At 44.9% G+C, this 11,768-nt stretch overlaps 1 protein-coding gene across 1 annotated transcript; it reads left to right on the top strand.

Annotated features, from left to right (window-relative positions):
* The first annotated feature begins 5,091 nt into the window (after positions 1-5,091).
* Positions 5,092-11,456, top strand: LOC138755877 (actin, non-muscle 6.2-like). Its single transcript, XM_069922622.1, has 3 exons — positions 5,092-5,198; positions 5,470-5,618; positions 9,878-11,456. Exons 2-3 carry the CDS (start codon positions 5,493-5,495, stop codon positions 10,880-10,882), a joined length of 1,131 nt encoding a protein of 376 aa, XP_069778723.1. The 5' UTR covers positions 5,092-5,198; positions 5,470-5,492; the 3' UTR covers positions 10,883-11,456.
* The last annotated feature ends 312 nt before the right edge of the window (positions 11,457-11,768 follow it).

Here is an 11,768-nt window from a genome sequence, read left to right on the forward strand (position 1 = left end):
TCCAGGACTTTGGCCTCAGCACTGCCCTCTGCTACTTCCTGACTTCCTGTCCTGCAGACCGCAATCAGTGAGAATTGGAGACGACACTTCTTCCATGATTACCCGCAACACCAGTGCAGGGCAGCATCCCTATACTACTCCCTGTACACCCATGACTGCGTAGTCAAACACAGCTCCAACTTTTATCTGCAAACTCACAGATGACACCACAGTGTAGGTCAGAACTCGAACAATGACCAGACAGAGTACAGAAGGGAGATGGAGAGTCTAGTGGGTAGATGCTAAAACCCTCTCCTTCAATGTCAGCAAGAGCTGGTCATGGACCTCCAGAAAAGGGGTGAAGCTCACTCCACTGTCTGCATCAGGGGCATTTAGGTGGTGATAACAAACAAGTTTAAGTTCTTAGGCATACGTATTTCCAACAATCTGTTGATGCAACACCCAAGAAATCATATCAATGCCTCAATACTTCATAAATTTAGTGTATCCACTGCACCCCTCAACAGCTTTTAAAGATGCAGTCGTGAAAATACCCTGTCAGTACGGGAACTGCTCTGCCCAACACTGCAAGAAACTGCAGAGTGTGGTGAATGAAGCTCACATTAACACAACAAGATTATGAGAGGTTCCGACTTGGTCTATGTCAGGAAAGCTGCCGACATATTAAAGAATCCATCCCACCTTGTCATATACTCTTCTCCCACCCGTTCACCCTTCCATCAAGCAGAAGATACATGAGCTTGAAAACATGAACTTCCAAATGCAATTTCTTTCCTGCTAGACCCTTAAAGGGACTTTTCATTGATAAAAGATTATGCCCTTGGACTGTTTTAATTGTATTTTTATTTATATCCTGCACTTTGTCTTTCTAACACTGCATCCTGCATTTTAAACTTAAATTTAGACATCCAGCACAGTAACAGGCACATTCGGCCCATGCTGTCCAATTACACCCAATTCACCTACAACCCCCAATACGTTTTGAAGGGTGGAAGGAAACCAGAGCACCCGGAGGAAACCCACAAAACTGTAATTCCCATACCAGGAGCCAAACCCAGGATCATCTGGGTGAAAACCAGACCACATAACCATTCTTTGACATTGCAACGTCACGCTCTGCACTTTATTGCACTATCTGTTATATTTAGTGAACTATTGAGTTCAAGAGCCATGAGGTAATGTTGCAGCTCTTTAAAACTCTAGTTGGACCACACTTGGAATATTGTGAAAGCATAGAAATGCTGGAAAAACACAACAGGTCTTGCAGCATCCATATATCTTTACCTCCAATGGACGTTGCGAGACCTGTTGTGTTCCTCCAGCATTTCTGTGTTTTCACTACAATCACAGCATCTCCAGACTTTCATGTTACACTTGGAATATTGCGTTCAGTTCTGGTTGCCTTGTTACATAAAGGATGTCGAAGCTATGAAGAAGGTGCAGAAGAGATTTTCCAGGATGTTGCCTGGATTGGAGAACACATCTTATGAGGCAAGGTTAACAGAGCTGGGACATTTCTCTTTGGAGTGAAGAAGGATGAGAGGTGACTTGATAGAGGTCTACAAGATTAGGAGAGGTATAGATTAGCATAATGGTTAGTGTAACATTGTTACAGCGGCAGCGACCAGGACCTATATTCGAATCCCAGCTTGTCTGTAAGGAGTTTGTACATTCTCCTTGTGTCTGCGTGGGTTTCCTCTGGGGGCTCCAGTTTCTTCCCACCATTCAAAACGTACCAGGGGTTGTATGTTAATTGGGCAGCATGGACTCGTGGGCTGAAATGTCCTGTAACCATGTTGTATATCTAAATTTAAAATTAAAATTTAATCGAGTGCAATTGGGTGGCACAGGCTTGTGGGCCGAAAGGGCCTGTGCCGTGCTGTCCGTATGTCTAAAATGTCTAACTAGACAAGGTGGACAGCCAGCACCTTTTTCCCAGGGCGAGACGAACAAATGCCAGAGGACATCCGGACAAGGTGAGGGGAGGAAAATTTAGGGGAGATGTCAGAGATTTTTTTTTAAACAGAGAGTAATGGGTGCCTGAAATGCATTGACAGGGGTGATACAAGAGACTGGTACAATAGGGACATTTAAAAGACTCTTAGACAGGCACATGGATGAAAGAAAAATACAAGGTTATGGGTGTGAGATAGAGAAGGATTAGATTGTTAAGGAAGTTTATATAGATCTGCACATCATGGGCTGAAGGGCTGTACTGTGCTGGAATGTTCTATGTTCTTTTAAGCATGGGTTGATTTGCCTGGTTAGCACACAATATAAGTTTTTTGGTGTGTCTCAGTGCTCATGACAATAGACAATAAGTCAGAAGGGCTCAGGCCCAAAAAGTTAGTTACCCTTTGCTTCTTATAAATTCTGCATGACCTGCTGAGTTTCTCCAGCAATTTTGTGTATTTCAATCAAAGTGGAGACATCTGCTGGATGCTGAAAAGCAGGAACACAAAGGCTAAGGAACTTGATAATGGGAATCATTAGGAGAGAGTTGAAGGGCAGATGGAACCAGATCATGGGCGCTGGGCGAAAAGTGTGGGTAGTCAATGGTTGGGGAGTAATGAAAGTGGGCAATGGGGGGTGGGGTGGTGGGTAGTGCTGGAGAGGGTGTATGGAAAAAGTAATGAAAATGGGAGTAAAAACACGACGCTGGAAAAACTCAGCAGGTCAAACAGTGACCTTTATAGAGCAAAGATAACGATACAGAACCAGCGTTTTTGGCTTGAGGCCCTTCATCAAATATAAGACTGATGGTGGATTAGAAAGATAGAGGAAGGAAGACAGGAGGCAAGGGTGACCTAAAATTGGAAGAAAGTCAGAAAGAGGAGAGGAGGCAGAGATGTGGCTAATAATGGGATTGCATTATAGCTGGAGGAAATAATGAAGGATGATGTCTAGTAGCATGAAAGGTGAGAGCCCCTTACTCTGCTCTTTTTGGATGGAGGCAGGGTGAGAACAGGAGTCCAGGAAACAGAATAAATGTGAGAAAGGGTGCCATCACCCATGGTAGAAAGAAAAGCCACATTTCCTGAAAAAGGACATTTGGATGTCCTGGAATGGTGCAATGTGGTGGAGGTCAGTGATTGAGTCAGTGGGTTCATCATATGTGTGAATGAGTATTCTATCTCCTAATGGAGATTGAGAGATCCAGAAAAGGAAGAGAAGAGTTGTAAATGGTCCAAGTGAATTTGAGAGTGGAGTGAAAGTAGGTGATAACGGTAAGTTACAATCAAATCAACATGGTCTAATTGTAAATGGAGTTGTAGGCCTGGGGAAACCGATGAGTTCCACATCATACAGGAAACAGCTTCAATGAGTCTTTGAGTGGCACCAAACAAGGTTTGGAGCAAGAACATCAGAACCAGGAGCAGGAATCGGCCATCTGGCCCATTGGGCCTGCTCTGTCATTGATAAGATTCCAGCTGATCTGGCCGTGGACTCAGCTCCATCGACTTGCCTTTTCCCCATAACCCTTAATTCCCCTATTATGAAAAAATATAGCTGAGAAGGACTGTTCCACATAGCCAATTAAAAGTCACGGGGAGTTGGGACCCACGTGAGTGCCGATGGCTATGGCTTTGATTTATACAAAGTGAGAGGAATGAAAAGGGAAGTTGTTCAAAATAAGAATAATTTCTGCCAGGCAGATGAGAGTGTTAGTGGAAGAGAACTGACTGATCTTTGTTGTAGAAAGAAGATGAGGGCTTTATGACCTTCCTGACAGGAAATGAAGGAGTATCAAGCCCCTAGAGCACCAATTTTGGACTGCAACAGTTTCACCAGGTGCCTCAGCTTTTCCTCCTGGCCAGGCCACTTGACCAGGCCATTAATGCCCACATCCCGGGGACAAATAGGGCTAGGAATTGTTCAGAGAGCTGATATTCCATTCTGTGGCACAAAGCTGCATTGTGTCCACACCCTGTTCAATTTCCTGTCTTCTTTTGTTGATTCACTGTATCAGGAAGATCCCTCTCACAGGCAGCTCTGAGCTTGCTCTGCTTCTTCAACTTCCAAGGTGTGGCACAGAAGCATCTGCAGGTTAATTACCAAATAAGGTAAAGTTTCTGTAGTCTGGAGTTGGCGGAATGCGCAATATTTAACCCTTGGAGTGCTGATACTCCATGCTCCTGCCACCACCTTCCAAGGGCTGACCCTTGCTGGCTACACGGACAACTCCAATAGCCAGGACAACATTTAGATATTCCTCTCCCATTGTGTCAGGTATCAAGGTCAGGGTCTGGCCCACCACCCTGAGCTCACTGAGCTTTGGTTGGTCTTCTAGTTACACACTGGTCCCTCTTTATAAAAAAGCGGTGTGTTTCTCCTGCTGTAACTCTCCACCAAGACCTACCACTGCTGAAACCTCTCCAATTCGGTCCCAAGTTCTGGCAGCAGATCCTTCAGTACCCCTGGAATTCTCTCCCTAAAGCATATGGTCTTCCTCTTTTCCCCTTTAAAATTCCTCTTCTACTATCCCTTTGATGTTGGGGTGGGGGGGGGGGGGGCAGCAGGGGTGGTGGGGGGGGGGTGGAAATTTCTGCAGGTTACAAGTACTGTAGCTACTACCGAGCTGTAATGCAGGCTCCGAGTAGTGAGTGGTTAAATCCAAAAGGGATTAATTCACTCTGAAAAAAGATTTAAGCCAACGTAGAAAGTTACTGAATGAACAGCCAGAACTCTGGACCACTCATCTTGAGTTGAGGGTTGATCCCCCTCCAGAGCTTCTGGGAAAATTCATTCCAATAAATTAATAATTAAAAAACTAAACACATCTCCCTAAAGCCACTGGAATGTTGTAAAAATCCTCTAATTCACTAATAGAAATAAACCTATTCTGACCGATACGTGACTTCATACCCACTAATGTATTTGTGACTCTAACTACCTCTTCAATTTTGGGGCAATTGGGGATGCAAGATATTTTCTGTTACAGAAATATTTTGTGACCAATTTTTAAAAAAAGTTTTAAAATACAAGTGTTACCGGAACATTAAAACCAGTTTAAAATATATGGGTCAACTTCAATGATAGAGCTAAGTCCCCAGGTCCTCCCTCATCTCTCATTGGATAGCTTGGTTATAGGTAGGAAGGTGGGTGGAACTTCCGGTTCTATAAAGAGAGAGGGATGAGGTGGAAGTTGCTTGTGTTGGAGCCTCTGTTGAGGATTGCACTAACAGCATCACCAAGAGGTAATATGAAGCCCGAGTTGGTCAAGATGATTGCCAGCCTACTGTTATTTGAGAGACCAGATGCTAGAATTTGAAGTCAAACAAACTGCTGGAGGAAGAGGCTCAAGCAGGGTCTATGGATGGGAATAGACAGTCACGTTCATCTGACGAAACGTTGACTGGCCATTTCCCTCAACAGATGTTGCCTGACCTGCTGTTCCTCCAGTAGTTTTTTTTTTGTTGGTCTGCTGTGCTTGCGTCTCACCATTAACGGGGTTTCTCTCTGTTTCAGTCACCTCCTGCTCGCTGTAAACCATGGCTGAGGATGAGATTGCTGCGCTGGTGGTCGACAATGGATCTGGGATGTGCAAGGCTGGGTTTGCAGGGGATGATGCCCCCAGGGCTGTGTTTCCCTCCATCGTGGGGCGGCCTCGGCACCAGGTGAGTCCACTATTGAAAATATTTAACTCCTGTTGTATCAAGTTAAATGGTGGTGGGAGGGATGGAGAATATCCTGGTTTATCATAGGATCTTTTCCTTGTAATTCCAGGCTTTGTACTATGTTTACTTGAGGTAAATGCTAAACGGGCATTCTGTCTAAAGCAGTCAAATTCACTAGAGAAGGGATTTCTCCGGAGGTGAGGTGGGCATGGGTGGGTTGTTGCTATGGAGTGAGTCCAACTTCCCCTGACCAATTGCAGATGTTCCATTCCACGATGGTGCTTCTGTCAAGAGTACTTAATTCAATGTTTTTTTTGGTGGGGGGAGGGGGGACCATCATTGAGAGTGCAACAAAACCACATTTATAAAATACTGAAATGGGTGCTTTGGCCCAACTTCACCTAGATGCCTTCCTGAACTAGTCCCCTTTGCCGTATTTGGTCTATATCCCTTTAAACCTTTTCTATCCATGTCTAAATGTCTTCTACTCATCATCATTTTACCTGCCTCTACTACTTCCTCTGGCAACTTGCTTCACGCAGCCACCACTCTCTGTGTTGGGGAAAAAAATTGCTGCAGGAGTACTTTTTAACCCTTTCTTGTTTGTTTTAAATCTATGCCCTTTGGTTTTAGACTCTTCTACCTCGGGTTGGAGTGGGGGGGGGGGGGGAAGGGGGAGGGGTGTGGTGGTGATGGATGTCCATTATAAACTTACACGTGGTCACACATCAGCCTCCTTTGCTCAAGGGACAGAAGTCCTAATCTCTCTGTGTCAGTCAAGACTCCCAGTCAGCACAATACTAGCTTTTACAGTTGTAAAGTTATGTCCTGCTCCTGTACTTAATGAACGGATGAATGAAGGCAAGCATGGCCCTGTCTATATGTGTCACTGCTTTCAGGGAACAAAGTAACTCGAGATCTCTATTCTGGAGCAGTTGCCCACAACTCTGCCATTTACAGTTTAACTGGCCAAAATCAAACACTTTGCACCTGTCCAAATTGTATTTCATCTGCCAATCCACCGTTCACGTTCCATGTTGATCTCGATCCCATAGTAAGTTTGGACAATCTTCTTCACTGTATATTTTACCACCGATTTTGGTATGATCCTAATACTTGCCATCCAAACTACATTCTCAGCCAAATCATATGGTAAACAACTGTGAAGCCAGCCCTGATCTCTGTGGCACACCACTGGTAACAGGCTTCCAATCTGAAAACAATGCTTCCGTACGAGCAGTTAGTGCAATGCTACCAAAAGGCCAGTGACCTGGGTTCAAATCCACCACTCTCTATAAAGAGCTTGCATGTTCTCCCTTTGACCGCATGTGCTCTGATGGAAAGACATATGGGTTAGTAGGTTAAATGGTCACATGTGCATAATTAGGCCAGAAGGGCCTGTTTTTGTACTGTATCTGAATTATTATAAAGTAAAAATTATTATGCTTGGATAACTACATGGAATTGGAGGGGTATAGGTCTGATGTGGGCAACTGGGACAGAAGCAAGAGGCCATGTTGTTTGGCATGGACAAACAGGTCTGGTGGATTCCACCATCCTGTCTCATACCACCAATTGGTCTGGTCACCATGGATCTTCCAGGCCTGATGCTCATGCAGGATCTTGTTGAAAGACTTGCTAAAATCCATGGAGACAATGTCTAGAGCCTCGCCCCCATCAATATGCAGCATCCCACCCTCAAGAATTTTCTTCATCACCTCCCTCTTGACACGATTGGAATTGACATCATTGATTGATACTAAATATTTTCAATTTGCATTGAGATCAAAGAGCCACACGGCCTTTTGGTGTCTGTTGGCAAACTGGTTACCTGACTTGATGCTTTCTCGACCATCATGGTGAACAATGACATTGTCCAGCTTTTCTCCCTTCGTGATTAATGGAACCCATTGTTGTTTAACTCGGAAGCCCAGAGGACACTGCCAGTGTTAAGGCTGAACTTTTAACAGTGTTAAAAATGAACTTGTCATTTGACAGTTGAGAGGAAATTTGGGGGATGGGTTTTATAATTCTTCCTCAAAGGTGGTGAAAGTAAAATATTAAAAGGCAGTTTTAATTTTAAATAAGACCTTTTTTCTTCTTTGGCTTGGCTTCGCGGACGAAGATTTATGGAGGGGGTAAAAGTCCACGTCAGCTGCAGGCTCGATTGTGGCTGACAAGTCCGATGCGGGACAGCCAGACACGGTTGCAGCGGTTGCAGGGGAAAATTGGTGGGTTGGGGTTGGGTGTTGGGTTTTTCCTCCTTTGTCTTTTGTCAGTGAGGCGGGCTCTGCGGTCTTCTTCAAAGGAGGTTGCTGCCCGCCGAACTGTGAGGCGCCAAGATGCACGGTTTGAGGCGATATCAGCCCACTGGCGGTGGTCAATGTGGCAGGCACCAAGAGATTTCTTTAGGCAGTCCTTGTACCTCTTCTTTGGTGTACCTCTGTCACGGTGGCCAGTGGAGAGCTCGCCATATAACATGATCTTGGGAAGGCGATGGTCCTCCATTCTGGAGACGTGACCCACCCAGCGCAGCTGGATCTTCATCAGCGTGGACTCGATGCTGTCGGCCTCTGCCATCTCGAGTACTTCGATGTTAGGGATGAAGTCGCTCCAATGAATTTTGAGGATGGAGTGGAGACAACGCTGGTGGAAGCGTTCTAGGAGCCGTAGGTGATGCCGGTAGAGGACCCATGATTCAGAGCCGAACAGGAGTGTGGGTATGACAACGGCTCTGTATACGCTAATCTTTGTGAGGTTTCTCAGTTTGTCGTTTTTCCAGACTCTTTTGTGTAGTCTTCCAAAGGCGCTATTTGCCTTGGAGAGTCTGTTGTCTATCTCGTTGTCGATCCTTGCATCTGATGAAATGGTGCAGCCGAGATAGGTAAACTGGTTGACCGTTTTGAGTTTTGTGTGCCCGATGGAGATGTGGGGGGGCTGGTAGTCATGGTGGGGAGCTGGCTGATGGAGGACCTCCGTTTTCTTCAGGCTGACTTCCAGGCCAAACATTTTGGCAGTTTCCGCAAAACAGGACGTCAAGCGCTGAAGAGCTGGCTCTGAATGGGCAACTAAAGCGGCATCGTCTGCAAAGAGTAGTTCACGGACAAGTTGCTCTTGTGTCTTGGTGTGAGCTTGCAGGCGCCTCAGATTGAAGAGACTGCCATCCGTGCGGTACCGGATGTAAACAGCGTCTTCGTTGTTGAGGTCTTTCATGGCTTGGTTCAGCATCATGCTGAAGAAGATTGAAAAGAGGGTTGGTGCGAGAACACAGCCTTGCTTCACGCCATTGTTAATGGAGAAGGGTTCAGAGAGCTCATTGTTGTATCTGACCTGACCTTGTTGGTTTTCGTGCAGTTGGACAACCATGCACAGTAAAAGGTCCTTCTGGTCCACGAGCCCATGACCCCAAATACACCAATCCTTCATGTTTTTGGAGGAAACCAGAGCACCTGGAAGAAACTAAATTAAATTTAAATTTAGATATACAGCACAGTAACAGGCCATTATAGTCGATGGGTCCGTGTCACCCAATTTACACACCCAATTAACCTTCAACCCCAGTACATTTCGAACCGTGGGAGGAAACCCCAAGCCCCCAGGGAAAACTCACACAGACGGTGGGGGGGGGGGGGGGGAAGAAATAAACTCCTTACAGGCAGCGATAGAAATGAGTGAAAGGTTAAGATGGGTAGATAGAAATGTAGATTGAAGTCTCATCTGCAGAGAGTGTATTGAATAACAAAACTAACTTGAGTAATAATTAAGTGATGAAACCTTGTGGCTTCTCAATTATTCTTGGGCTACATTGCTGGCATTTTCACGTGTCCATTTATCTTATGGGTAGGGGTAAGGGGTAAGGAAAAATGGGGGCTGTTATATACAACAATGAATATTTGTTAGAGGGCAGTCCACCATATTTTGAGACTAGCCACTGCAAGCAAGTGTTGTCCAAGCAAGTACAACTTGGATCCTAAAGAGGGTAGGCACTTTAAAAGTACTATTCAACTGGACCCCTTACTATATTCTCAAAAGATTTAACTTGTTATCCCTGTCCCAATAAAATACTTCCACTGTCCTTTGAGCAGACCTAACCTTTATTAAATGATCATAATTGCATAGATTGAGGTAGCTAGCAGAAAAATGTTTTTGCTTGAATAATTTGTACATAAAACTATCCTCCAAAGAGTGAGTAATATTTGATCAACTATCTGTTCTATTAACCATCCAGTGCTAAATTTTGAATTTTGTATCCATTCTAGGGTGTGATGGTGGGAATGGGTCAGAAAGACAGCTACGTTGGTGATGAAGCCCAGAGCAAGAGAGGTATCCTGACCCTGAAATACCCAATTGAGCACGGGATTGTGACCAACTGGGATGACATGGAGAAGATCTGGCACCACACCTTCTACAATGAGCTACGAGTGGCCCCAGAGGAGCACCCTGTCCTCCTCACAGAGGCTCCACTCAATCCCAAAGCCAACCGGGAGAAGATGACCCAGATCATGTTTGAGACCTTCAACACCCCAGCCATGTACGTTGCCATTCAAGCTGTGCTGTCCTTGTACGCCTCTGGCCGCACCACTGGCATTGTGCTAGATTCCGGAGACGGTGTGAGTCACACGGTGCCGATCTACGAAGGCTATGCCTTGCCACATGCCATCCTGCGTCTGGACCTGGCTGGCCGAGATCTCACTGACTACATGATGAAGATCCTAACAGAGCGTGGGTATTCCTTCACAACCACAGCTGAGAGGGAGATTGTCCGCGACGTCAAGGAGAAACTGGCCTACGTGGCCCTAGACTTTGAAGCTGAGATGCAGACGGCCAGCTCTTCATCATCCCTGGAGAAGAGTTACGAGCTCCCTGATGGCCAAGTCATCACCATCGGCAATGAGCGTTTCAGGTGCCCAGAAACCCTCTTCCAACCCTCTTTCATTGGGATGGAATGTGTTGGTATCCATGAGACCTGCTTCAACAGCATCATGAAGTGTGATGTGGACATTAGGAAAGATCTGTACGCCAACATAGTCTTGTCTGGTGGAACCACCATGTTCCCAGGGATTGCTGACCGGATGCAGAAGGAAATCACAGCCTTGGCTCCCAGCACCATGAAGATTAAGATCATTGCTCCACCAGAGAGGAAGTATTCAGTGTGGATCGGAGGCTCCATCCTGGCTTCTCTCTCCACCTTCCAGCAGATGTGGATCAGCAAGCAGGAGTACGATGAGTCCGGTCCCTCCATTGTCCATCGCAAGTGCTTCTAATTCACAGGAGATTAGAAATTATTTAATCTTGACTAAATGATATGAAAAATGTCACCTTTCTCTTTTGGATGCTTGCTCAACATTTTAGGTTTGTGTGTGGGGAGGGGGGTGGTTCAGAATGGGCTGAGTGTCAATGTTCCCATTGTATTATGGAGGGACATACCCCTCCATAAATCTTCGTCTGTGAAGCCAAGCCAAAGAAGAAAGACATTTTTTGAGATGCTACAGATTCCTTATTTGATCCATTTGACCTCCAACTGTGCAGCCATTATCTCTACAGTCTAGCCTTGTACAAGGTATTGAGTTCTGATATGATTAAAAACAAGAGCTTGTGTATTCCAACCTAAATTGGTGAATTTTGTTTGTCTTGAAATTCTACTATCCTCAAGAATCCATACCCATAAAGTCTATCTTTTTGAGCAGGTTATTTTCTCCATTCCTTCAATTATTTGATATGGAATGCTCTGGCTCTAACTGATGGGAAGTGGTTCTGGGAAAAGTGAGATCTTCATGAAGAACAGTGAATTGTATAGTTCACAATCATTTAATAAAATGTACATTTTTTATAAAACTACTCCTGTATATCAATTTTTCATGTCTTGTTACAAATGTCCAACAAGGAAATGCGCCATGAAGTGGGTTAATCGAGGATGATGGTTAGAAACATTCTCAAAGGGAAGTGACACCGTAGATATGGACAAATTCAGAATTGTAAAGGTTACAGAAACATGGCAGGTAAATGGAGTTAAGATGCAGATTGATCTAATCTTGAGGATTTAGGCAGTGACCTGATGAAAACTGAAAGCAGTCATTTTTTTAATGAAAATATTAAGAGTAGAAAAAGGTGTTGAATGAGGGACAATGGGGGATTTGATATGCTCCAAGT

Source organism: Narcine bancroftii, chromosome 2 (assembly GCF_036971445.1).
Source record: "Narcine bancroftii isolate sNarBan1 chromosome 2, sNarBan1.hap1, whole genome shotgun sequence".
NCBI lineage: Eukaryota > Metazoa > Chordata > Chondrichthyes > Torpediniformes > Narcinidae > Narcine > Narcine bancroftii.